The sequence below is a fragment of the Felis catus genome, chromosome C1 (genome assembly GCF_018350175.1).
Source record: "Felis catus isolate Fca126 chromosome C1, F.catus_Fca126_mat1.0, whole genome shotgun sequence".
In the NCBI taxonomy this organism is placed as follows: Eukaryota; Metazoa; Chordata; class Mammalia; order Carnivora; family Felidae; genus Felis; species Felis catus.
Window position 1 is genome coordinate 188793090 of NC_058375.1, and position 27662 is coordinate 188820751.

Here is a 27662-nt window from a genome sequence, read left to right on the forward strand (position 1 = left end):
CACCTTTTTATCTAGTGATGAAGGTATACCCCTCAGTATCTTAATTTTTAATCGTTTTTTTGTTGTTTTGTTTTTGTTTTTTTTCTTTCAAGCATAGTGCTTAATTATTCCTAATAATAATATGAAACTTTTTTTTACTCTAAACCAAGTTTGTTTTGAACCTTGGTGATGCTCCATTTCCTGCTGTTGCCCTTTGTCCTGCTATATCTGGAATATGACTGAAATAGTTTTGCAATGAGCTCAGAGTAAACTTCCTTTTCAGAATAAAAGTTTTGCTTCATAAAGAAAATAGAATATAGAAGTATTTTATTCAGATAAAAAAGCAAGTACTTCTTTTTATACGTAGATTTGGAAAAAATGAACATAAACTCTTCTAATGAAAAAGTTACAATTTAATTATAATCCTAAATGAACCGTGTAGTAAGATGCCTCAATATACATCAACCCTTATAATTAGTCTACATTTAATAAGTCTCCAGTATATGCAAAGTATAAAATGGCTTTTAATTTTCTGTGGTTTAATAATGACTTTTAATGTAAGGAAAGTAATGTTTGACCTTAAGCAAAACAGAAAATTGTTAGCAACTCAGTGGTAGTGCTTACCAATTACGTGTTTGTTTTAGGAAATGTGAAAGCAAAAAATGAATATTTTATATTAGCAGACATGGAAGTGGCCTTTAGGAAAGGAATATTAATTACTTTTGTGATTTGACTTGAGCTTATGTACTACTATAAAAAGTTTTAAGATGCATGAATATTTCTTATTCTTTCCTTTTGAATATCAAAATTTAAATTTCCCTGGTAGAAAGTAGAATTGATAGTACTTAAATGTGTAGAAAGAGCATGAGTGAAAGATAAAACTCTAAAATAATCCTCAGGGTTTTTTGTTGGCACATTCAGGTTTAATTGGCAATTATTGACGAGTTATATGAACATAAGAGAAGAAGGTCATAGTCAGGGAGTCCTACAGAACATTATCATTTAAGAGAAGGATAGAGGAAGAAGAGTTCATAAGGAGTTTGAGTGGAAGGACAACCAGGAGTGAGTGGTTGCCTCAAGTAGAGGGCTTTTATAAAGAAGGGAGTAGTCAGTACTGTCATTCAATCTGGCAATAAATAAAAGCATTATGGAGCATATTTTGGATTTGATATTTAAGAGATTATTAGTGGCTTTAGCAAAGTAGTTCTTCAACAAGTGGGGATAAAGATGTTAAAAATACAAATCGCCACGTCGTTAATTTTTAAATTAATTTCAACAGGCTTAAAATTACTGCCAAACTGCTGCTATTAAAGTTTGAGAATGTTTACTTTTGACTTTCTTCTCTAGCCAAGGACTTTTATTGGTCTCTGTACCACACTTTGCGTGGCATGATTTTAGAACATCTGAAAATTTTCAGATTGCCAAGATGTCATCTGTAATTTGAAAAATACAGCTCTACAAATTGAGTAGTCACTGATGATCATTTAGTAGCAATGTGAATGTGACCACTGAAATTGAGTACTAGTTACAAGGTAGTCAACTTTAATATGTTTAAATTAACTTGAAAATTAATAGAAATGAGAACACAAACTTAACAAATTTTTGTATGAAACTTACGGACCCAGAACTATTTCTTATAACTCCCATAGTTCTTGGACCTGTTTCAGAAACATAAGCCTTGATCACTATCTGACATAATGCTGCTACTTTGCCTTTTCTCCATCTTCCTTTCCCTATTGCAAAATTACATGGCAAATTTACTACAAGGGAGTGAAATTTGGAACTAAGAATCTAGTTTATCAAAGTCTGATTTTTTGGTTTCAATTACTCATCTCTCTTCTATATACAAATCTACTGCATGCCCAGTTTAAAAATTTCAAAAGTCTCATCCAATCATGGTATCAGTTGAAATCCAAGATCTGGCTCAATTCTGGTTTTTATTGATACTGAAACCTGTGTCCTCAGAAGATGCTATTGATATGTAGCACCCATAAATCGAATATAGAGTGGTGAAACCGATATGGGAATGCCACAATAAAGACTCTTGAAAAAGAAAGAATGGGAGGCATATAGGAGGCTTTGATCCATAGCAGTTCTGAAAACTGGGCAAATGTTGCCTGGTCCTTTTACCTTCAAAGAAGGAATGTTTCATGATTTGATTCTGGTTGTTTCTTGGGAGTGGCTGCACAGGCTACTGTTCTCTATTGATCTTCGTGCTATACCTTTTCTATCATTCTTTTGGTACATCCAAAGGCATTGGAGACTGTAGTTTCTTGTGACTGAACAACTCCCTCATCTGGCTTCTTGCATATAGGAAATCCCTTATAGAAAATGGGGAGTCCACTTTCTAATTCTTCTGCCTTCACTTGTTTTCTCTCGTCTATGTTGTCCAATAATTCCAACATGATGTTCTGTAGTATTTGAAATAAAAGACATACTTGTCTTCTCCCTCACTGTAGTGGGGAAAAGGCTGGGATTTTCTATTTGGTTAGCTTCAGACTTTGGGACTGAGATGTGTATGTATAACCTCTTTTACTCATAGATGACATTTATGGTAGATAAATGATGTTTTACTTTATTCATTTTTAGGTATACTTTTGACATTTCTATTGCAGGTTTGTTCTATTACAATATATTATAAAAGTACTTTTGTGTGTGTGTGTACATGTTAAGATGTGGATGATCAGACTATTCCTGAGTTCCAGAAAAATAGTAAGACTTAGTGTGAAAAGATCATAACTTGCTTTAATCATTGGTAGGTAGTAGCTGCCATTTAAAAATTCTCCTTCATTAGAATCATTATGATTCATTTGGAAGCAGGTGCTGCTGCATTTAAATCTCAGTAGTCCTTCATTAAAAAAAATTTTTTTTTTCAATGTTTATTTATTTTTGGGACAGAGAGAGACAGAGCATGAACGGGGGAGGGGCAGAGAGAGAGGGAGACACAGAATCGGAAACAGGCTCCAGGCTCTGAGCCATCAGCCCAGAGCCCGACGCGGGGCTCGAACTCACGGGCTGCGAGATCGTGACCTGGCTGAAGTCGGACGCTTAACCGACTGCGCCACCCAGGCGCCCCTTTTTTAAAATACGTAAAATACAATGCTTATAGGTCAAAGTTTAGTGCCTTGTAGTTTATGAATTTAAGTGTTTGGCCTATCTACTTTTCTGTTTATACTCAGAGGCTTTCACAAAAACTTTTGATTTATTTTGTGAAAATAGAATTTTTTTTTCTGACAATTTTATTCTGGTCATTCAAAATTTTTAAGATGTGGGTTACTATGTAAAATGATTGAAATCTGCCATAATTCCTTTGATGATGTCAGAATTCAGACAATAATTAGCAACACTGATTTCCTCATCTTTTACTACAAAGAATGGAATTCACTTTATAATATGCCACTTCTCTTTTATTGGGGAAGCTCTGCTTTTACATATATTTATATAGACTATACTGTCCTTTAATGTTTATTTGTTTTGAGAGAGAGAGAGGGTGGGCAAAGGGTAGAGAGAGAGAATCCCAAGCAGGCTCTGTGCCATCAGCATAGACCCCAACATGGGCTTAGTTCGAACCATGGATAATGACCTGAGCTGAAATCAAGAGTTGGACACCTAACCCAAGTGCCCCTGCACTATATTGTCTTCTAAAATATTGAAAATAACTTGTTATTACCTATAAGGAGTATCAACATTTTCTTTTATGTTTTTTTTTTATATGAAATTTATTGACAAATTGGTTTCCATACAACACCCAGTGCTCATCCCAAAAGGTGCCCTCCTCAATACCCATCACCCACCCTCTCCTCCCTCCCACCCCCCATCAACCCTCAGTTTGTTCTCAGTTTTTAACAGTATCTTATGCTTTGGCTCTCTCCCACTCTAACCTCTTTTTTTTTTTTTTTTCCTTCCCCTCCCCCATGGGTTCCTGTTAAGTTTCTCAGGATCCACATAAGAGTGAAACCATATGGTATCTGTCTTTCTCTGTATGGCTTATTTCACTTAGCATCACGCTCTCCAGTTCCATCCACGTTGCTACAAAAGGCCATATTTCATTTTTTCTCATTGCCACGTAGTACTCCATTGTGTATATAAACCACAATTTCTTTATCCATTCATCAGTTGATGGACATTTAGGCTCTTTCCATCATTTGGCTATTGTTGAGAGTGCTGCTATGAACATTGGGGTACAAGTGGCCCTATGCATCAGTACTCCTGTATCCCTTGGATAAATTCCTAGCAGTGCTATTGCTGGGTCATAGGGTAGGTCTATTTTTAATTTTCTGAGGAACCTCCACACTGCTTTCCAGAGCGGCTGCACCAATTTGCATTCCCACCAACAGTGCAAGAGGGTTCCCGTTTCTCCACATCCTCTCCAGCATCTATAGTCTCCTGATTTGTTCATTTTGGCCACTCTGACTGGCATGAGGTGATAACCTGAGTGTGGTTTTGATTTGTATTTCCCTGATAAGGAGCGACGCTGAACATCTTTTCATGTGCCTGTTGGCCATCCGGATGTCTTCTTTAGAGACGTGTCTATTCGTGTTTTCTGCCCATTTCTTCACTGGGTTATTTGTTTTTCGGGTGTGGAGTTTGGTGAGCTCTTTATAGAATTTGGATACTAGCCCTTTGTCCGATATGTCATTTGCGAATATCTTTTCCCATTCCGTTGGTTGCGTTGTAGTTTTGTTGGTTGTTTCTTTTGCTGTGCAGAAGCTTTTTATCTTCATAAGGTCCCAGTAATTCACTTTTGCTTTTAATTCCCTTGCCTTTGGGGATGTGTCGAGTAAGAGATTGCTACGGCTGAGGTCAGAGAGGTCTTTTCCTGCTTTCTCCTCTAAGGTTTTGGTGGTTTCCTGTCTCACATTTAGGTCCTTTATCCATTTTGAGTTTATTTTTGTGAATGGTGTGAGAAAGTGGTCTAGTTTCAACCTTCTGCATGTTGCTGTCCAGTTCTCCCAGCACCATTTGTTAAAGAGGCTGTCTTTTTTCCATTGGATGTTCTTTCCTGCTTTGTCAAAGATGAGTTGGCCATATGTTTGTGGGTCTAGTTCTGGAGTTTCTATTCTATTCCATTGGTCTATGTGTCTGTTTTTGTGCCATTCTTTTATGTTTAGATTCAAGCTCGTACTCACAGTGAACCAGAGGATTAACTGATCCATGTATTTATTTGTCACAAAAGTCATTCAGGCATTTCACAATATTCTCTTCTGTAAAAAAAAATGTAGTTTTGGGACATTTGGGTGGCTCAGTTGGTTGTGTCAGCTCTTGATTTGGCTCAGGTCATGATGTCAGTCATGAGATTGAGCCCCACATCAGGCTCCATGCTGGGCATGGAGCCTCCCTAAGATTCTCTCTCTGCCCCTCTCCCCTGCTCATTCTCTCTTACATGCACTCTTTCTCTGTCTCAAAAAAAAAAAAAAGTATTAAAAGTAGTTTTGTATTATACATTTAACTACATATAATCTTTCCTGACATTAAACATTAAACATTTGAGTAGTAGGAGAGATAATTTCTATTTTAATTTATGATATCATTATGAGGTGAATTATACATTTATTGAATAATTTTGACTTAGGATTTTTGTCAAAATACATTTAAGTACAGTTTTAAAATTTCAGTTTTCTTAGTGAACCTCATTTTAGGGATAAAGAATATGAATTTTCTAATTTATTATGAAAAGTAGTAATGTTTTGGGGCGCCTGGGTGGCGCAGTCGGTTAAGCGTCTGACTTTAGCCAGGTCACGATCTCGCGGTCCGTGAGTTCGAGCCCCGCGTCCGGCTCTGGGCTGATGGCTCGGAGCCTGGAGCCTGTTTCCGATTCTGTGTCTCCCTCTCTCTCTGCCCCTCCCCCGTTCATGCTCTGTCTCTCTCTGTCCCAAAAATAAATAAACGTTGAAAAAAAAAATTTTAAAAAGAAAAGTAGTAATGTTTTATGCTGGGATTAAATTTTTTTTTTAATTTAAGATACAAGTTAATTATGGAAAATACAAACATATAGAAAGTAAAAATTTCATTCAGAGATTTTCAGTTAAAGTATTTTATGGATGTGATTGAGAAGTCTGTGTTAATTATATTTACTACTACAAATAATATTAAGATAATAAGTTTGAAAAACTTCAACCTGACATGAAACTTCAACATTATTTTAAACTTTTAAGCTCCACTTAAAAAGTATCAATGTTATAGTTAGTTAATACATACATAATGGTAGGCTCTTCTTTTTTAAAGAATTCACTGTAGTCAGGGTCACGTGGCTGGTTCAGTCAGAAGAGCATATGACTCTCAGAGTTGTGAGTTTGAGCCCCATGTTGGGTGTGAGCTCATGTAAAAAACTGAGTTAATTAAAAAAAAAAAAAAGAATTCAGTTTAGTCTAAATCAACTAGTTACTGGGTACCTGCTGTATGCACATGTTATTTACTGTAATTTTATCCCTTTAAGGGTATATTTTTCTCTTAAAAATTTTTGTTTAATTAATAAACTTTTGGAGCAGTTTTAGATTTATAGCAAAATTAAACAGGAAACTACAGAGAGTTCTTTTGTATTCCTGTGTATGCACAACCTTCCTGGCTGTCGACATCCAATCACTTGACTGATTTCCCAAAAACACCTGAACCAGAAATTTCTTTATCTACCATGTGTGAAACTTCAAGATGAACACAAAATCAATGCAACAAATCATGTTCTACTTAACATTTCAACATTCCAGATGTTGGCTTTTTCAAGTCTTGCTAATTTTAACTGTGAATTTTCTATATTATGTTGATCAAACCTGGAACTCCATTAGTTATCTGAATGACTAGGGTTTTTGTTGTTGTTGTTGTTGTTTGTTTTGTTGTTTTTTAAAGAAATACCTGAAGTAAAATTTGAAACCGTTCTCTCTAGGGATTGGTGTATTTCTAAGCCTACTTTTTATGTAGACCTCTATTTGAATATTGCTTTTTATTTTATGTTAAAATGACTTCCAAATCTTTCAATATATGACAGACTTGCCTTTCTTCAAAATTCTGTATCTTTTATCTGTTTAATTGACTGACTTCATCTGTGGGCCTGCTTTTCCAACTAAAGTCAGTTTTTCACTTAGATTGTAGGCCTTGATGTGAGACCTTAGGGAAAATTGCTTAGAGAGATAGGATTTTGTCAAGATTTTAAAGAATAGATAGTAGTGTAATAGTCACAGAACATGTTCCAAGCACATATACATTATACAAAGGAAAAGTGACCTAGTAAAGACAATCCTTTTGGTAGTAAATTAAGCCAGGTTGTTGGACCAACCCTTTTTCTGAAAGTCATTTACAATTCTGAATAAAATTTAAGAAGCATCTTAATGGCATTGAAAAGCTTGCAAGCCGGTAAGGCATTATGAAGCTAAATCTTAGTGAAAGCAGGAACTTAGATACATGGAGAATGGAAGCCACTTTTCCTGGTGAACTTGAGCCTTTGTTTTCATGGTCTTGTGGATGGAAGAAAGCAAAGCCAAGAGGCTAATCAGAGTGAGAAGTCTAAGATTTTCCCTTATGACTCTCAAAGTTGTACACCCTTGGGGTAAAGATCAACTGAAAGCCAACCCACCTCACTCTTCCACCTTCCTTTGGGGACTCCAGGGAAAAATGTCTTTGTGTTAAGCAGGGTCAAAAGGTGAAAAGTCCCTGAGATGATGTTCCCACAAGTTGATGCTTTTATGGATTTGCAAATCAGATGTATCCTTTGTTCTAGTTCAAAAAGCCTCAAGTCATGCAGACTAGTCTGGTGCTTGGTAAAAGCAAGTGCAGTCCCTTTGGAAGAAGAAACTTTGAGTGCAGATACCAAATATTTTTTCAAATTGCAGCTTAATACTTTAATTCATGATATATGAATCAACCATACCAGGCTCTCGTTGCCCTGAAATTTCTTTCATCTTTTCCAAGGGATTTGGCAGATACTCCTGTCTTCATTTGCATTAATTGGCATGTGGTAGCTAATTCTTTGGCATGTATTTCTGTTTCCTCTGTTTGAGTGTATCTCCCATTATCAACTTTGTAAAGCACTTAGCGGTTGCCTTGCCATAAAACATAAAATTGTGATTATTTCTACAGTAATGAATAGTTGTATCATTAATGTCAAATTATACCCTGCTGCTCTGTTTTCATGCCTTTTTTGTATACACAGTAACTTCATTTTATTGCCTAATCAAAGTATAATTTTTTTAACATTTTGAATAGCAGTTAAACTCAACATGTACTATATACACAAATCTAGTAAAAGGTTATCGATATGAAACACCTGTTACTAGTTTTGCACAGGCATTGACAAATGTCTTAACAGCAGCCTCTCAGCAATTGTAAGATGTATTCAGATTTCAAAGATACCAAAACGTAAAAGAATTTTAGAATCAAATATGATATGTGAACTTTTACAAAGAGTTTTAAAAAAAGGAATAGACTGTCTAGAAATTGGAGGGGAAACCCAATAATTAAAAACCAGTGAATGTGGTTAATATGAGTTTAGACAACTGAAGAGAATTAGAGAATTGGAAGGGGGATCCTAAATTCTTTTTGAATATAACCTAGGGGACACCTGGCTGGCTCAGTCGGTTAAGTATCTGACTTCTGCTCAGGTCATGATCTTGAGGTTCCTGGGTTTGAGTCCCATGTCAGGCTCTGTGCTGACAGCTCAGAGCCTGGAGCCAGCTTCAGATTCTGTGTCTCCCTCTCTCTGTGCCCCTCCCTGGCTTGCACTCTTGTCTCTCTCTCTCTCTCAAAACTAAATAAACATTTATATATATATATATATATATATATATATATATATATATATATATATATATATAATTTATATATGAATGTTAGTGTGGAAAGGTTTAACATGTTTAATTGGACTCTGTAAAGGAGAGGAGATGAAGAATGAGACAAATGTAGTATTTGAAGAGATTACAGGTGAGAACATTCCAGGATTAATGAATATCCACTGAATTTCAAACAGCATAAGTAAAAATAACTCCATTCCAAGATACAGCATAGTGAAACCGTAATGGTTTTGCAGAAAACCAGAGAAAGGGAAAAATCTTAAAAGCTGCCAGAGAAAAATTCTCTTCAAAGGGATGACAGATTAATAGCTGAGTTTTCAGTAATAACGGTGGAAGGGGAAAAGGTCGACATCATTAAAGAAAAAACTTACCAGGCTGTTATTTCCAATCAATGAAATTTTTTCAAGGAGGAAAGTGAAATAAAGCCATGTTCAGCAAAACAAAACTGTTCAATTAACCAGGAAAATATAACAATTTTAAATTTGTGTATACCCTATAAATAGTCTCAAAATAAAACAAGCATTGACAGAATTACATGGGTAATTCTGAACATTACCAAATTCTGAACCCAAATGAACATATGGGGTTTTTTCTATTTGACTTGATTTAGTAGTTTTTTTTTAAAACTTCAGTAACTGATTGAATAGACAAAATATCCATAAAGATACAAGATTTAAACAATAGGATTGACAAATTTGATACAAGGGATTTATGTAGAACACCATACCCAACATACATTCCTTTCAAGCACACAAAACACTTACAGAAATGTTACAGGAGACCTTAGAGCAAATTTTAACGAATTTCAAATGGTCAAAATAATAGAGTATATTTAACAATGAGAAGGAAGAAATCAGTAACAAAATAGATTAAAAAGGAAAATTTGGAGGCCATGAAACACCCTTTTAAATAAACCTTTGATGAAAGAATAATAAAAATTAGAATTTTGGGGGACCTGAATGATAAAACTATGTATTTTAGAACTGATAGGAAGCAGCTATACATTACTTAGGAAAATTTATGGCTTTAAATAAATACGTTTTTTAAAAAGGCTAAAAATTAATAAGTTAGACGTTTGAGGTTGCCAACCTTAGAGTCCTCTCCTATGTTGTACCAGGTTCTCTGGCGACCAATAGAATTTGGCAAAAGTGATGGTATGTCATTTCTGATATTAGAAAAGACACTGTTATTTCCATCTCAGTTACTCTTTGTTTTCTTGGATCATTCACTTGGGAATGCCAACTGCTATGTCATGAGCAGTCCTATGTAGAGGCCCATTTTGTGAAGTACTGAAGCCTTGCCAGCCACCACATGAACGAAGTTGAAAGTAGTTCTTCCAGGGGAGCCTGGGTGTCTAAATTGGTTAGGCGTCTGACTTGGTTCAGGTCATGATCTTGTGGTTCGTGAGTTTGAGCCTCAAGTTCAGCTCTGTGCTGACAGCTCAGAGCCTGGAGCTGGCTTCGGATTCTGTGTCCCTCTCTATCTGCTCCTCCTCACCTCACGCTCTGTGTCTCTCTCTCAAAAATAGATAAACATTTAAAGAAACGGTTTTTAAAGAAAGTAGTTCTTCCAGCCCAGTCAAGCTTTGCTATGACTGCAGCCCTATTTGACATCTTCATTATGATGAAGGCTCATGAGAAACTCTGAGCAGGAACCACCCATCTGAGCTGCTTTTGAATTCTTGATCCAAAAAACTGATATATTGTTTAAGCTCCTAAATTTAATTTGTAATGCAGAGATTTATTATTAATATGCCATCTATTTCAAGAAGACAAGAATAAACCCGAACAAAGTAGAGTGAGGCAAATTGTAATGTTATTTTTAATGTGAAAATTCTCATTTATTTTTATTTTTTATTTAAAAAAATTTTTTTTCAACATTTTTAATTTATTTTTGGGACAGAGAGAGACAGAGCATGAACGGGGGAGGGGCAGAGAGAGAGGGAGACACAGAATCGGAAACAGGCTCCAGGCTCCGAGCCATCAGCCCAGAGCCTGACGCGGGGCTCGAACTCACGGACCGCGAGATCGTGACCTGGCTGAAGTCGGACGCTTAACCGACTGCGCCACCCAGGCGCCCCTATTTTTTTTATATATTGCAGGAAATAATATGCATATAAGAAGGCTGACATAAAAAGGGGTGTATTTAAATTTTTTTAAGTTTATTTATTTTGAGAGAGAGAGCACACATGAGCATGGGAGGGGGAGAGAGAATCCCAAGCAGACTGCACTGTCAGCATGGAGCCCGATGTGGAGCATGAACCCTTGAACCATGAGATCACGACCTGAGCTGAAATCAAGAGTCAAATGCCTAACCAACTGAGCCATCCAGGTGCCCAGGAGTACGTTTAATTTTGATAAATCGTTATTTATTATATAACATCTTGGGATGAATGGCATAAACATAATGTGTAAATGGATATAGTCTTACTTAGGAACGTGGAAATGAGATTAAGTTAATAGCAGTTTCTTTTGCAAATCTTTCTAGTAGTAATGGTGATACAAGGAAATTAGGAGGTTTATTATAAAAAAATTACTCATAAAATACTAGATCTAGAAAATGATGATCAGATGTACCTTCTGAAGGACATACATAGCAACACCTATGTAGTATTTTTTGCCAAAAAAAAAAAAGAACCTAAATTTGATAGTTTCTAGATCTACTAATGAATTGGAAATATAGAGGGCTGAGGAACATGTCAAATGACCTAAGAATAAGCAGTCAGCAAAGTCCTAATGTGAGAAATACTATTTCACAAATGACCCAGTGTCTTCAACCAATAAATTAGGCCAAAAAAAGTAAATGTAATGGAAACCCATAGGTTTAAATAGAGCTAAAAATACACCAACCAAATGCAATTTGTGGACTTTATTTGGGTCCTGATCTTATCAGACTGTTAAAAAAAGAATATTTGTAAGCAAATCAGGAAAACTTGAACAGTAACTGATATAAAGCTGCTAATTTTTTCAGATGTGATAATATTTCATATTTTTAAAAAATTCCTTTTAGGAATATGTTTTGAAATATAGATGAAATGATGTTGTGTTTGTTTCAAAATGATCTAGTTGAGAATGGGGATATAGGTGAAACATTGTTCATGCATGATTTGATAATTAAAGCTAAGTCATTATACAATTCTCTCTACTTCTAAGTATGTTTGAAATTTTGTTTAATAAAATTTTTTTTAGAAATTAATGAAATAATACATGTAATGGAAAAGATCAACCAAATAAGTTGTGTCTTTGATAAAACTAATGAGTCAGGAATATAAGGTTCATGGTTATATAGTTCTTAAAAATTTCACATTATAACTACCACTTCCAGTGCCATTCACAAGGCATATTTCATCTTTTTAAAAAAAGTTTTGTTTAATCTTTATTTATTTTTTGAGAGAGAGACAATATGAACAGGGGAGAAGCAGAGAGTGAGGGAGATGCAGAATCTGAAGCAGGCTCCAGGTCCTGAGCTGTCAGCACACAGCCCGACGTGGGGCTCGAACTCACGAACCATGAGATCGTGACCTGAGCCAAAGTCGGATGCTCAACCGACTGAGCCACCCAGGCGCCCCAAGGGATATTTCATCTCAAAGATAATATATTGTTAAAAATCGTGTTTAATTTTGCTTAACTAGTGCTTCTCAAACTTGATGAAGCACAGCCATCTTTGTTTTTCTCCTTTTTTTTCTTTTTTTTTTTTTTTCAACGTTTATTTATTTTTGGGACAGAGAGAGACAGAGCATGAACGGGGGAGGGGCAGAGAGAGGGAGACACAGAATCGGAAACAGGCTCCAGGCTCTGAGCCATCAGCCCAGAGCCTGACGCGGGGCTCGAACTCACGGACCGCGAGATCGTGACCTGGCTGAAGTCGGACGCTTAACTGACTGCGCCACCCAGGCGCCCCTGTATATGCATTTAAAAGTTTATGGTTTTATTTATTTTTATTTATTTAATTTATTTATTTTTAATTTATTTTTATTTAATCAGTTTATTAAATTAAATTAAATTTATTTTTTCAAAACATGTTTATGAACCAAAATTAGTGGCACAGTGCTAACAGAATAATCTAATTCTAATCAGAAGAAAACCTATTTGATCCATTTTGTGAGGATACTTGAAATATGTTTAATAATAAAGACAACCAGTGTTCTGTTTTTACTTTTATTTGCATTTATTTGTTGCATAATTTACTCTTGGCCATAAGTTTTTGTTTCTTCAGTTTCTTTTGCCATATATTTTTCTTCTGTGCAACTTCCTCTTCTGGTTTAGGAACAATCTGCTCTTTTTCAGTAAGGATCGTCTCAATGTGGCAGGGACAGCTTATGTATGGGTTAATCCGACCATGAGCCCTGTAAGTTCTATGCCGCATTTTGGGGGCTTTGTTCACCTGGATGTGCTCAATGACCAGAGAATCTACATTTAAACCCTTAAGTTCAGCATTACTCTCTGCATTTTTAAGCATGTGCAGTAAAAATTCAGCACTCTTTTTGGGCCAGCGACTCTGTGTCCAGCCCCACTGTTTGGCCTGGGCACATCTACCAACTCCACCATTGTAGCGTCGGAATGGCACCCATTGCTTCTGCAAAGTGACAGCTTTCAGATACTTGGTGGCTTTTTGGATATGCATACCCTAGATGGCCTGGGCAGTTTCACATGTATTCTTGAAGTGAACACGAAGATTTGAACCTCTTGATTTGCATGAATTTGTGGGCTTTTCCGGGTCATGTGAATAGCTAACCATTTTCAGAGATCACTTTGGGCCACTTACAGGAAGAGCAAAAGTTTATAGTTTTAAAAGTTGAAAGAATACTACAACCCAAATATCCTTGCATGAAGGAAGTAAGGTATTCCCTTATTCTTACCTGTACTTACCCCTTAAGAACTAGGTGAAATTGTATGGGTCTCCCTTTTTTTTCCTAATTTTTTATGTTTATTTTATTTTTGAGAGACAGTGCAAGTGGGGGAGAGGCAGAGAGAGAGGGGTACAGAGGATCTGAAGCGGGCTCTGTGCTGACAAGCCCTATGTGGGGCTTGAACTCATAATGGTGAGATCATGACCTGAGCCGAAGTTGGATGCTTAACGAACTCAGCCACCCAGATGCCCCTGTATGGGTCTTTTAATTCCCTTTCCTACTAAAGCATCACCACCGGAGAGTGGATCTTAAGATGTAATTTAAGTAATTGCATTTGTCTAGTGGCCACCCTGTTGGACAGCACATCTCTCTCTCAGTGTTTAAACCTCATGCTGTGGTAATGGGGAGCCATCGAAAGTATTTGAACAGGAGAGAAGAAATGACTAGATTTAAATTTAACAAATCCCATTAGTAGCTGTGTATAGGGAGGAGAAATTGAAGCTGTAAAAACTAGTACATAGGGGGTGTATAGCTCAGTGGTAGAGCATTTGACTGCAAACACTAGTACATAACTACATAACAGTTCAAATGAAGGACTATCTTAATGGCAGATGGTTGGACAAATGTTTGCAAAATCAAAGGTGATTTTGTAATTATTTCATAACTACTTATTACATTGGATTATGACCAGCTTGATAGCAGAGTCTGTATCTTAATGGTAACAAACATTTTGAGTAATTGCTAAATGGCAGGCATTGTTGAATGCTTTACATATATTATCTCATTTAGTGCCTTCAGTACTCTATGAGGTAGGAAATATTATAGATGAAGAATGGATCAGAGAGATGAAGTAACCTGCCTAAAGTCACACAGCCCATAAATACAAAGATTTGATAGGAAAAGAATACAATTAAAATCATTAGGCAAGGGGCATCATGAAATATTTAAATGTGTTGTCCAGAATATTCCTATTTTATGTGAGTTTCCTAGTTTTTGGCACATAGTAGGTTATAAAAATAATATTAATACTTGAGCATATACTTTGTGCTAGGCATTGTTCTAAGCCCTTGAAATAGATTATTTAATTTTCACAAAGATACTATCAGGCTCATTTTTATAGAGGATAAAATTGATGTGCAAACATAGGATAACTTGTTTAAGAAAGTAGCAGGGCAAGTATTTAGAGTCTATGTAATTGGACCCCAGTGTTCCTGCAGTATATAATACATTTGTGGGTTGTATTTAATTAATAGTGTACAAATGGAGAGAGAGACCATACTGTGGTGTTTCAGTATGCCAAACTCTTAACCATGAAAGTGACTAAGCTTGAAATTTAATTAATACGGTTTCTGGGTGTGTGGAGATCTTTCTTTTTATGGTTTTTGGCAGTAAAATGTAGATTCTCTAAGAATTTTGTCAGGCTGTGTGGAATGTGGCTGGCTGTATTATGTGTTAAATTGTTTATGGCCCTGAGTTTACTGACCCTAACTCTTTTCCTCTTATTTGCTCACTAAAGTAGTGCTTACAATTCAAAGACAGTATAGTGTAGGGGAAGGAGCACAGTTGGAGTCATATATGTTGCACTTTAATCCCAGCACTATCAATTACTAGCTGTATGACTGTAGACAAGTTATATATTCTAGAACATCCCTTTTCTACAGAATGGGGAAATGAAACCTCTGGATAGGTTTAAGGAGTAAATGGGATGATACATATTTTTTAAAAATACCTGCTGTAGTACTGAGCACATGGCATGTGCTCAAAAAACTGTAACTGCCTTACTTTTACTAAACAAAACATATTCAGATTTAAGTACCATTTCTTTCCCTATGATTATTCAAATTCCTAGAAGAACTCTGTACCTGACAACCAATTGGTAACCCTGACCTTTAGACTTTGAACCAGATATTGTAGAGTTCCTAAGTAAACTATGAGGAGAAATGCATGAATTCTTTATGGTGTTATGAGACTGTTTTGTATTGAACTTTTACAGAAAGATAATCCTATGCTTTATTAAAAGCAACAATGGTAAGGAAAACTCCACCTACTTGTATTTCTGGAATCCTATCCTGAATGGATAAATGAGTAAATGAATAAATGAATAATGTGCTAGTTGAAAATGAAAATAACAAGTATTGGAACCCTTGAGAAAATTTCTCATATGAGGTAGTTCTTTTTCTGAGATATTTCCATTTTCTTTCTCAGTCATCATGTAGATAGTGGCAATTCATGATCTGATTTTGGAACAGTATATAAATAGAAAAAATAAATACACAAAAGGTCAGCAATCTCTGCATATTCTGGGAACATTCTTTTAGCAATTCTGATTTGTAGTGTAATGCTTTTATTTTAGGGAAATAAATTACTTGAGTTCCCTTTATCCAAGAGCACTGCCTAACTAATAATATTTAATGACTAAGTAGGACTTCTGAGTATCATTGAAATTTACTGCAGTAAAGAAGTATTGAGAGGAAGGAAATAAATCTGAGCATCATTTTTAATGATGCAGTGTATATTTAATGACATTTCTGAAGAATCCTTTTTTCTTTAAATAAACTTTGAGATATAACTTACAGACCATAAAATGCACAAATTTTAAGTGTCAGATTTCATTTTTTTTTTAATTTTTTTTTCAACGTTTATTTATTTTTGGGACAGAGAGAGACAGAGCATGAACGGGGGAGGGGCAGAGAGAGAGGGAGACACAGAATCGGAAACAGGCTCCAGGTTCCGAGCCATCAGCCCAGAGCCCGACGCGGGGCTCGAACTCACGGACCGCGAGATCGTGACCTGGCTGAAGTCGGACGCTTAACCGACTGCGCCACCCAGGCGCCCCAGATTTCATTTTTTGATATAAACACACATTTGTGTAACCACTATATAAGAGAACATTTCTATCACTTAGGAAAGTTCCCTTTGTGTCCCTTTGTAGTCCTCCGAAGGACAACCAGCCAGTGATCTAATTTCTGTCACCATAGTCTGCTCTAGAAGTTTGTATAAATGAAATCCTACAGTGTCTAAACTTTAATGCCTGGTATTTCTTGCACAATATGTTTTTGAAAAATTTTAGATCTTTTTTTAATGTTTATTTGTTTTGAGAGTGTGAGTGCATGAGTGGGGGAGGGACACAGAGAGAGGGAGAGAGAGAATCCCAAGCAGGCTCTGCACTGTCAGCACAAAGCCCAAGGTGGGGCTCAAACTCACGAAACCATGAGATCATGACCTGAACTGAAATTAAGAGTGAGACACCTTAACCCACTGAGCTACCCAGGTGCCCCTGTTCTTGAAATTTCTATTTGTTGTTGTATCAATGGGTCTATTAAGTGTTATTCCTGAATAGCATTCCACTGTATGAATATACCACGATTTCTTTGTCAGTTAACTGGTTGATGGAATTTTGGGTTGTTTCTAGCTTTTGCCTATTAAAAATGAATCTGTGAATATTTTTGTATGTTTTTGTAGTTGTATATATTTTTTCTCTCAAGGAGGGGCCGTGTGGTATGTCTGTGTTTAATTTTAAAAGAAACTTCCTATTTTCTAAATGATTATACCATTTTATACTCCTACCAGAAGTGTGAGTTCTAGTTGCTCCACATCTCCAACACTTGGTGTGGTCAGACATTTTAGTTTTAGCCATTCTAGTGGGTGTGTAATAGGTATTCCATTTGATTTTTATTTGCTTTTCTCTGGATAACTAATGTTGATCATGCTTTCTTACACTATTTGGTCATTTATGTATTCCCTTTTGTAAAGTGTCCGACCATTGTTGAGTTGCTGAGTTGCTGTCCTTTTAGTATTGATTTTTAGGAGTTCTTTATATATTCTTGGTGTAAGTCCTTTGTTAAGTGTATGTATTAAGAATATTTTCAGCTCATATATGGCTAGCCTTTTCATCGTCTTAATGGTGTCTTTTGCTGAATAGATGTTTTTAATTTTTATTACAAGTTATTTATTTATTTAATTTATTTTTGGTTTGTGATTTTTTTGTGGCCTAGCCAAGAAATCTTTGTCTACCCCAAAGTTGCAAAGGTACTCCCCCTATATTTTCTTCTAGAAGAGTTTAGTTTTAGTTTTTATGTTTAGGTTAATGGTGTATCTCTGATTTTATTTTATTTATGTATTTTGTATTTCTCATTAATTCATGAACAAATATTTATTGAGCACCTGGTCAGTGCCAGGCATTGTTTAAGCACTTGGTATCCATTAGTAAACAAAAAGAAGTCGCTCATGGTAAGCCCTTAGAAAGGCCTTGCACTTGTGAAGCCTACATTTTAGGGGAAATGACAGACAATAAATTAATAAGTAAATAATATGTTATGTAGAAGGTGAGAAAGCACCACAGGCTGGGGAAACACAGTAGGGTCAGGTGAAGGTTAGTAAGAAGATTTGCAGTTTTAAGAAAGGGTAAAAGTAAGCTTTCTTGAGAATGCCATTTAAGGAATGACTTGAAGAAGATGAGGGAGTTAGCCATTCATCTATTTGGGGGAAGAGGCTTCTGGGTAGAGAAAACAGCTATTAAAAGACCATAAGGTGGGAGTGTGTCTGGCATGTCCCAGTAACAGCCAGGGACATGAAGTAGAGGGTGATAGTGGATAAGATCACAGAGATAGGGGAGGGAAAATTTTTTAGAATCTTATGGGACATTGTTAAGAGTATAGCTCTTTGTGTGAGTTACATGGGAAGTCATTTGAGGGCTCACTATACTTAAAAGACATTTTATTTATTTTTCTTTTTTAATATAATTTATTGTCAGATTGGCTTCCATATAACACCCAGTGCTCATCCCAACAAGTGCCCTCCTCAAAGCCCATCACCCACTTTCCCCTCTTCCCCACCCCCCATCAACCCTCAGTTCTCTGTATTTAAGAGTCTCTTATGGTTTGTCTCCCTCCCTCTCTGTAACTGTTTTGCTCCTTCCCTTCCCCCATGATCTTCTGTTAAGTTTCTCAAGATCCACATATGAGCGAAAACATTTGGTATCTTTCTCTGACTGACTTATTTCACTAGGCATAATGTTCCATCCATGTTGCTGCAAATGGCCAAATTTCATTCTTTCTCATTGCCAAGTAGTATTCCATTGTATATTTAAACCACATCTTCTTTATCCATTCATCAGTTGGTGGACATTTAGGCTCTGTCCATAATTTGGCTGTTGTTGAAAGTGCTACAATAAACATTGGGGTACATGTGCCCCTATGCATCAGCACTCCTGTATCCCTTGGGTAAATTCCTATCAGTGCTATTGCTGGGTCATAGGGTAGTTCTATTTTTAATTTTTTGAGGAACCTCTACACTGTTTTCCAGAGCGGCTGTACCAGTTTGCATTCCCACCAACAGTGCAAGGGGGTTCCCGTTCTCTCAGCATCTATAGTCTACTGATTTGTTCATTTTAGCCACTGTGACCAGTATGAGGTGGTATCTCAGTGTGGCTCTGATTTGTATTTTCCATTAAAAGACATTTAAAACCACACTTATGTTTTCCTGAATATCACTCAAGAGATTTCATATTATTGTTTCTTTAGATTTGTCACTTCATATCTGCTTAATAGGAATGAAAGCATGTTTTTTTTTCCTGACACGTACATATATTTAATATTGGTTTTCTTATTCCAGAAAGATCCGGATTATCTGAAGCTATGGTTGGACAATTTTGTTTCTAGCTATGAACAATTCTTAGATGTTGACTTTGAAAAGCTGCCTACCAGGTATGTAGAAACAGTGCCCTCCTTAATGCCTATTGCCCATTTAGCCCACCCCCACACCCAATACCATACCAAGCAACCCTCAATTTGTTCTCTGTATTTAAGAGTCTCTATGGTCTGTCTCCTTCTCTATTTTTATCTTATTTTTGCTTTCCTTCCCATATGTTCATCTGTTCAGTTTCTTAAATTCTTCGTATGAGTGAAGTCATGATATTTGTTTTTCTCTGACTGATGAACTCACTATGCTTACAAGTATGGTTTTATTATAGAGGCCTTAGAAAATATTGTGGAAGAGGCAAAGTTTTCAAAGCTGGATTTAAATATCATAAAATGGGAGAAAAATTCAAATTTTGTGGAAAAGTGCAAGTGAAAGTTTAAGATCACTTCCCAGGTGAAGTTTTTACTGTATATGAAACCATCTTGAAGACCTTGTAGTTGTTAGGTAAGAGAGGTCAGGTTGGCTTGGGTAAAAAGCTGGAGAAATGAGGAGGCACTAGACACTTTTAGCCACAAAAGGAACTCCATTTTATACACATATTGATATGGAAGGGGAGAAATGGGTGGTGGTTGATGATGAGAAAGAGTATCGAGAGAATTAAAAATCTTCAAGGAGGAAAGTGCAGTTTGGGGATGTACATATGCAGTAAGAGGATGGGCATGGATGAGTAGAGTCTGGAGAATCAGGAGCCAGATCATGAAATGCCATGCATGCATTGCTAATGGACTTTGATTTTTTGTTATGGAAGATATGAGGCTCTACTATTTTCTGCATGAGATTGTCATGGTCAAGTTTGTTTTTTAAAAGTCCCTTTGGTAGCAGTAGGAGGTTGAATGGAAAGAATTGAGACTGAAGACAGGGAAGCCCAGTTAAGACGCAATTTTAATAATTCAGAGAAGAAATCATTAGAGCTTTGGACCAAGGCACTGAACTTAAAAGATGTGCTTAATGCTCAGAAAGCACTAGTGCTTCATTATTTATAAGTATCGTTTCAGAGTTCTGTATTAGACTATTTATAACAGGGTTTAAATGTTGAAAAATGTTAAATCTTGAGCTCAAAATAATATTACATATTATTGATTTCTACTCTTCAAAGAGTATTTTTATAGTTTGTGCTTAGAAGTGCTTTTATTTTAATAATTTGCAGCTCACATTAAAACATGAGCCTAACAGGGCACCTGGGTTGCTTAGTTGTTTAAGTGTCCGACTCTTGATTTTGGCTCAGGTCATGATCTCACAGTTTGTGAGATTGAGTCCTGCATCGGGATCTGCACTGACAGCTCAGAGCCTGCTTGGGATTCTCTCTCTCCCTCTCTGCCTCTCCCTTGCTTGCATGTACATGTTCCCTCCCTCCCTCTCTCTCTCTCTCTCTCTCTCTCTCTCTCTCTCTCTCTCTCTCTCTCTGTCTCTCTGTCTCTCTCTCTCTCTCAAAATAAATAAGTAAACATGAAAAGAAAAATAAATCATGAGCCTAAGGATTTAATGGGAGTCAGGATTTGGGCCTTTGAATGCTTGGAATATTGGAATGAAGTCTTCTCAGGTTTGTAAGATGCACTTGTTATACATGTCTTCTTTCTTGGGAGGTCATTTCTAAAAACATTGTGTAGAAGTATATCACCACTATATTTAAAATCAGATGAAAAATGCCAGCACATTGTTTTATTCATGATTTAGTTGGCTTATTTAAAATTTTATTTCAAATCTGCCAGGAAACTACACCATGAATTTAGATTTTACTAATAGAAAACTTCTAGTTTTCAAATGAGTACTTTGTGGCAGATGTATAAAACCAGTCAATTCATCTTAAAGATAAGAAACTCATAGATAATCCTCATTTAAATTAAACTGACTTTCTAAAACTTCTAAGTTAGGGAATTTATAATGCAAGACAAGGAGTGCTTTTACCAGAATTTAAAGCCTTGAGATCTAAGCTGGACTTTTTCCTGTGTTAGATGGAGACAACAATGGGCAGCTGTTTAATACAGACATTCAGTAGCCAAACAGAAGAGTGGAACAGATTTCTGGAGATTGGGAAATTTCAGCAAAAGGAGCTTAGTATTTGGAGGCAATAAAGTACTGGTGGTGGGAAAATGCTTCCAAATTCTTAAATCTTCATCACATTAGGAACATGGCCAAAAATTTCAACTTAACCTCTAAGTTATGTTCTAACCAAGCCCAAATTTTATAATGAGTGTTAGTAAAAACAACAATAGATTTCTCTTCTAGAAGCTAACTTTTTCCTGTCTAGTAAAATTTTAAAAAATGCAAATAGAAGATGGGACAACTCAGGAAAAAGGGAACTATAATCCTTTAAGTAACTAGGATTGAATATTAGGAAGTCTCATGTTTCTTTGTTGACTTATGTTTTGGGAAAAGTGAATAGGAATAGTTTAGCTTAGTCTTGAAAATCAGTTATATTTTTAAATTTAAATCTTTATTATTTTGAAGTTAAGTTACTTTGAAGTTTTGGTCTTTTTTTTTTTTAATTTTTTTTTTTTTGCAATGTTTTTTATTTATTTTTGGGACAGAGAGAGACAGAGCATGAACAGGGGAGGGGCAGAGAGAGAGAGGGAGACACAGAATCGGAAACAGGCTCCAGGCCCCGAGCCATCAGCCCAGAGCCTGACGCGGGGCTCGAACTCACGGACCGCGAGATCGTGACCTGGCTGAAGTTGGACGCTTAACCGACTGCGCCACCCAGGCGCCCCGAAGTTTTGGTCTTTCTAATCACCTCTTTTTAGCTCTTTAGCAGGAAAAAAGTATATATAAAAATGAGTTTTTCTGGTACCACCTATAAATAAGAGAGAATGAAAGAATCCAGAATACAAGTGAAGTGATGCCCAGATTAAAATGAAACATGTGTTTTTGTGATGTGGTTATAGAATTTGGCAACCTTGATAATGTGCTTTGTGAGTTCTGTATAATTGAAGTCAGGTGTTTATCTTTTAAAGCACTTTATGTTGCAGGGTGGTTCAGAAAGAGGCTAAAAATATTAACATATATATTTATGAGACTATTGGTAATGTGCCTCAAATTTTTCTGGCTACAATGAATAAAATAGCTTTATACTCAGTATAAAAATAGTAGTAAGTCTTCATATTAAGCCTTATCTGAAGAAGAGACTATTATCAAGTATAATTGTCATTTAATTATAGGAGCTCTTCATGGTGCTTCTTTGCGATTGGGTATTTTTCTTTCTTTATTTTGAGAGAGAGCGCGCACACATGGGGTGAGCGTGAGTGGGGGAGGGGCAGAGAGAGAGAGAGTCCCAAGCGGGCTTTGCACTGTCAGTGCAGGGCCCATTGCAGGGTTTGATCTCACAAATTGTGAGATCTCACGGTTTGGGAGATCATGACCTGAGCTGAAATCAAAAGTCTGACACTTAACCAACTGAGTCACCCAGGCTCCCTGTGATTGGGTATTTTTCTTAATAGAGATAGGAAAATTAGTATTTAGTGGTTTATGAAAAGATTCTTAGGCTTTAGTGATGGTATATTTAAAATATATTTCATTTTTATAGTTCTTTACATATATCATAGCTAAAAATGTACATTGACTTTTGGCTTCAGAACCCTGTGAAATAGGGCAGATGATATTATAATTTTAGAGATTAGGGCACCTCAGAGATTAAATTAATGCTTCATGGGACAGAGGTGGAACTTCAGTACACAGGTCTTTTCACTTTGATTCCAGGGGAATTGTGAGAGAGAGTAGCCAGTCATATCCAGTGTTGGTTTTTTCTGTAAAGAAACTGATGGTCGTCTTATCCAAAAACCAGTTGTCACAAAATATTGAAATGTTACTTAAACAAAAAAACTTAGAAAAAAATTGAAATGTTACTTAAAAATGTATTAATGTGGGGTACCTGGGTGGCTCAGTCGGTTGAGTGTCTGACTTTGGCTCAGGTCATGATCTCGCAGTTCATGAGTTCAAGCCCCGCGTTGGGCTCTGTGCTGAGAGCTCAGAGCCGGAGCCTGCTTCAGATTCTGTGTCTTCCTCTCTCTCTGGCCCTCCTTGCTCATGCGCTCTCTCTCTCTCTCTCTCTCTCTCTCAAAAATAAACATTAAAAAAAATTTTTTTTAATGTATTAATGCTCCTGCTTGGGGTTCTCCATCTGTTTATCTATTCATCTGTTTATCTGTTTATTTCCTTTCCTTGTGCTGGTTATCTTCTCTCCCTCTTCTGACCACATAGCTTGGGAACCTATAGGTAGCTGAATATTGTTTATTTAGTAAAGCAGTTGACAGATATTAAATTAGTTATAGGTACTTCATTTTTATTTGCTAGTTATTGTTTCTTTTAGAAATGGTATACACACATACGTATATACACAGATTTTATTTCTAAGTAGACGTTGAACTAATTTACATTCTAAAAATTTTATTTGAAAATAGCACAATTGAAGGTAGTAAAGAGACTCTCTTTCTTACTCTCTTTTCTGTAAGCCTCTTCTGAAGTAGGACTACTTACTCTGCTCTACTAATCTTCTAGAGTGTCACACCGATCTTCTGGTGGTGCCTTGCAGAGAAGGCACTGAGCACCTGAAATAAAAGAGCTTCTTAGGAATTTGAGGTGAAAATGCAATTGTTTTAAACTGCCAAAGATTTTCTTCCTGTACTTAATCACCCTTCTTACTTTTTCCCCTTAATTGTAGGGTAGATGATGTGCCTCCAGGAATATCTCTACTTCCTGATAATATTCTGCAGGTTCTAAGGATCCAGCTACTACAGTGTGTTCAGAAAATGGCAGATGGGTTAGAGGAACAGCAACAAACTTTGTCAGTTTTGCTCCTCAAGTTCTTCATTATTCTTTGCAGGTATCTGTATAAAAAAACTATCTGTTTTAAATAATTATCAAAAGAATAATGCATTTATTATTATTAATGGTGTTTATTGCTCATTTGGAGCTTTAAAGATTGCGTGCACCTTCTGTGAAAGGCTTTTGATTTATTATATTGGAAAACCATTTATTTGTTTTTTTATTTATTTAGTTAGTTAGTTAGTGGGTTAAAGTAGGCTCCATGCTCATTGTGGGGCTTGAACTCACAACCCGATACCAAGAATCACATGCTCCACTGACTGAGCGAGTCAGATGCCGCTATTGGAAAGCCTTTTAGTTACCATACTTAGTTGTACAGAGATTCAGCCAAGATTAAAAAAACAAAAATTGCTGTAAGGACAGTGATGGGAGTTTTTACCTAACCCAAGAATTTGTTGCACCTGTATTTTCTGTGTGGTCCTCACCTGTAAACCATACATACATTTTTAGTGCTGTGCGTTATCATTTGTGAAATGTATTTTTCTAATCTTTAATTTTATAATTTTGCCAGAGAAAGTATAATTATTTTATAGCCTATATTTTCCGGGTTGATAGCTGATTAGGTCTGTGGTACTTAAATTTTGGTGTGTATAAGTATCAACTGGGAAGCTTAATAGGAATACAGAGCTTGAGCTTTACTTATGAAAATTCTGACTCCAAAGAGTTTAGGCAATCTAATTTTTCTTGAATTGAACATTAACCGGCATGTATAAATTTAAGAACGGTTGGGTTAGGGGCACTGTATGCCTCCTCTCTTGTTTTTGGAATACATTTCTTATAGTATGTACTATTTTTTTAATAAATATTTTAGAATTAATTAGTAGTCAAACAGGGACTTAATTTACTGTGCATTTATTCACCTTTCCTTCATTGTTCATTGCATTTGATTGCAGGAATCATGGAAAAATTGAGTAATTATTGCTAAAACGTTTCTTTCCTAATTTAGGCTCTTCCAGAACTGTAGACACTTTGCTGATTTTGTGCTCTTTATCATCCTTAAAATTTAGAAAAATAATACAAGAATTAAAACAGTTGAGGAAAAAGGGTTTACTTAGGTGATAAGACATGAGTTGGTATGTTGATTTTTGTCCTGTTAACTACTTAGTACAATTTTAAAGAAATCAGATATCCTGTAGATAAATAACTGTTTCTCTTTTGTTTCTGCTTTGTGATATTTTTCAATTTTTCTATAATAAATAAATGTTGATCAGCATGTACTTCTTAAATGTTTCTGCTTATAGTAGTAGTTAAATGTTGCATGAAGTGTATTTTACAGTTTTAGTGGGAAAGCAGTTATATAACCATATTGATTTTAAGTTTTAATAAATGTCATTTACATTTCATTTGCCAACATGTATTTTCAAAATTCAGCTTGAATACATGAGCATACATTTTTCTCATTATTCATGTGTAATAAATATTCTTTGTTTTTCCTCACAGAAATCTGTCTAATGTGGAAGAAATTGGGACTTGCTCTTACATTAATCATGTCATCACTATGACAACACTCTACATTCAGCAAGTAGGTGTGAATTAATATATTCCTTTTGTTGCTTTACTGAGAGTAACTAGGTTTTCCTTTTTTTTTAATATTATAATTAGTAAAGTTAAATGTTTTTAGAGGAGGTAATAATTGAGAAGAGAATTAAAGTTACCATTAGGAACTATATATTTTAGACATCTTAAAACATTATCTAAAAGAGAAGCAATTGTTAATATGTTTTATTTTAATCAAAAATTACTGTTTTATAAATGGCTTTTTACAATGATATAATTTGTCATCTTATGTATTATTTATCATCAAATATTCCTCTTATAGAAAACATATTCTTTTTTGCAAAGATGATTGGGTATCCATTTGAAACTCTTCCTAGGCCATATTTAACATTTGAAGGGTTATATCTAGTCTATATGATTAACTGACTTTTTAAACTCAGTTGGAACTTAGGTTTATTTGAATAAAAATGATTTATTAGATGATCAGTGAAAGGTGTTGTCTTTAATGATGTAGATAAGAATGTTAAGCAGTTTTAACATTTTTAACTAAATACAATTTTATGTTTAACTCTACTTTCAGTTAAAAAGCAAAAAAAAAGAGAAGGAATTGGCAGATCAGACATCTATTGAAGAATTTGTAATCCATGCATTGGCATTTTGTGAAAGTTTATATGATCCATATCGGAATTGGAGGCATAGAATTTCAGGGTATGTCTTATAAATCATAATGTTCACTTAAAACCTTAATGTCGTAAATATATGTAATTCTTCAATGCAGGTCTTATTCTCTATGAAAAAAATTGGTAAGATGTGTATAAGACCCCTATCTCTATCTCAGATAGAAAACTATATTGGAAGTAATGAATTAGTAAAAACTGCCACTTCCAGATAAATAATTTACTCAGAATTTTTATTTTGTAATGCAGTTGAATGCTAATAATCAGATAGTGGCAGAGGGGCAGAGAGAGAGGGAGACACAGAATCCGAAGCAGGCTCCAGGCTCTGAGCTGTCAGCACAGAGCCCGAAGCGGGGTCGATCTCATGAGTGGTGAGATCATGATCTGAGCCGAAGTCAGATGCTCAACTGACTGAGCTACCCAGGCGCCTCTCCAGGTTCCACTTAATATTCACTATTGGTGAACCCAACAGTTGAGTGCCTGGAAAAAGAGAAGTATTGTGTGCAGAGTGCCTGTCACAGCCTTACAAAACAGATAGAATATAGGATGATGGGTTTGCAGCTTAATGACAATAGTTAATGACCAGTTCAGGGCTCAAAAAGAAGAGTGCTCCATTTATAGTCTTTCTACTCATTCATCACTTTGGTTCTTGACTAATCAATGTTCTTTCCACCCCCACCCCTCCCACCACCAAAAAGGCTTTATTACATACAGAGAGGATGGGTTCATTCCTTCTTGGCTGCTGCTTTCCTCATGGCTGCCAGGTTGCTCATCTCTCTCTTCCTCTTAGTTTGTGTGTGTGTGTGTGTGTGTGTGTGTGTGTGTGTGTGTGTGTGTGTGTGTGTGTCTCCCTACCCTTTTCTTTTAAAAAAAAATTTTTTTTTAATGTTTATTTATTTTTGAGACAGAGAGAGACAGAGAGCATGAGCAGGGAAGGGGCAGAGAGAGGGAGACACAGAATGTGAAGCAGGCTCCAGGCTCTAAGCTGTCAGCACAGAGCCCGACGCGGGGCTCGAACTCCCAAACTGTGAGATCATGACCTGAGCTGAAGTCGGACGCTTAACCGCTTAACCGACTGAGCCACCCAGGCGCCCCTTCCTACCCTTTTCTTGATGAACCTGAGGGCATTCTTGTCCTTGGAGACCTTGAGCAGCTCTATGGCAGCAGCTGTGCCTTGGCTTGCTCACATTCTTAGTCACTTTGTGGCCTTTGTTGAGGCCCACGTCTATAGGGTGGCTGCTGCTCCGCAGTACTCAAGCCAGTGTTCTATTTTGACATTTATGCCATGGATTGCTTAAGAAAATGGCATCTCTTGCTCTCACTCTTGGTACTTCTGCATCTTCCACCTTAGATATGTTAGTA

At 36.1% G+C, this 27662-nt stretch overlaps 2 protein-coding genes across 7 annotated transcripts in view; one reads left to right on the plus strand and one right to left on the minus strand.

Annotated features, from left to right (window-relative positions):
- NBEAL1 (neurobeachin like 1) overlaps positions 1-27662 on the plus strand; it is a 180000-nt gene that overhangs the window by 5992 nt on the left and 146346 nt on the right. For 5 of the 6 annotated variants that reach the window (XM_045034302.1, XM_019838502.3, XM_045034301.1 and 2 more), the window contains exons 2-5: positions 19222-19313; positions 23963-24124; positions 25567-25648; positions 26204-26331. In XM_045034302.1, coding sequence (XP_044890237.1) covers positions 19222-19313; positions 23963-24124; positions 25567-25648; positions 26204-26331 — 464 coding nt within the window. Of the gene's footprint in view, positions 1-19221; positions 19314-23962; positions 24125-25566; positions 25649-26203; positions 26332-27662 lie in introns of those variants that run through there. The other variant, XM_019838503.2, reaches the window with a different exon arrangement.
- Positions 12903-13394, minus strand: LOC109502817 (60S ribosomal protein L17-like). The gene has a single exon (XM_045034320.1). The coding sequence runs from the start codon at positions 13380-13382 to the stop codon at positions 12927-12929; it is 456 nt and encodes a 151-aa protein (XP_044890255.1). The 5' UTR covers positions 13383-13394; the 3' UTR covers positions 12903-12926.

What these genes read in the sequence shown, in the direction of transcription:
- LOC109502817 (XM_045034320.1), bottom strand. Translation starts at nt 13,382, where the DNA reads ATGCATATCCAAAAAGCCACCAAGTATCTGAAAGCTGTCACTTTGCAG.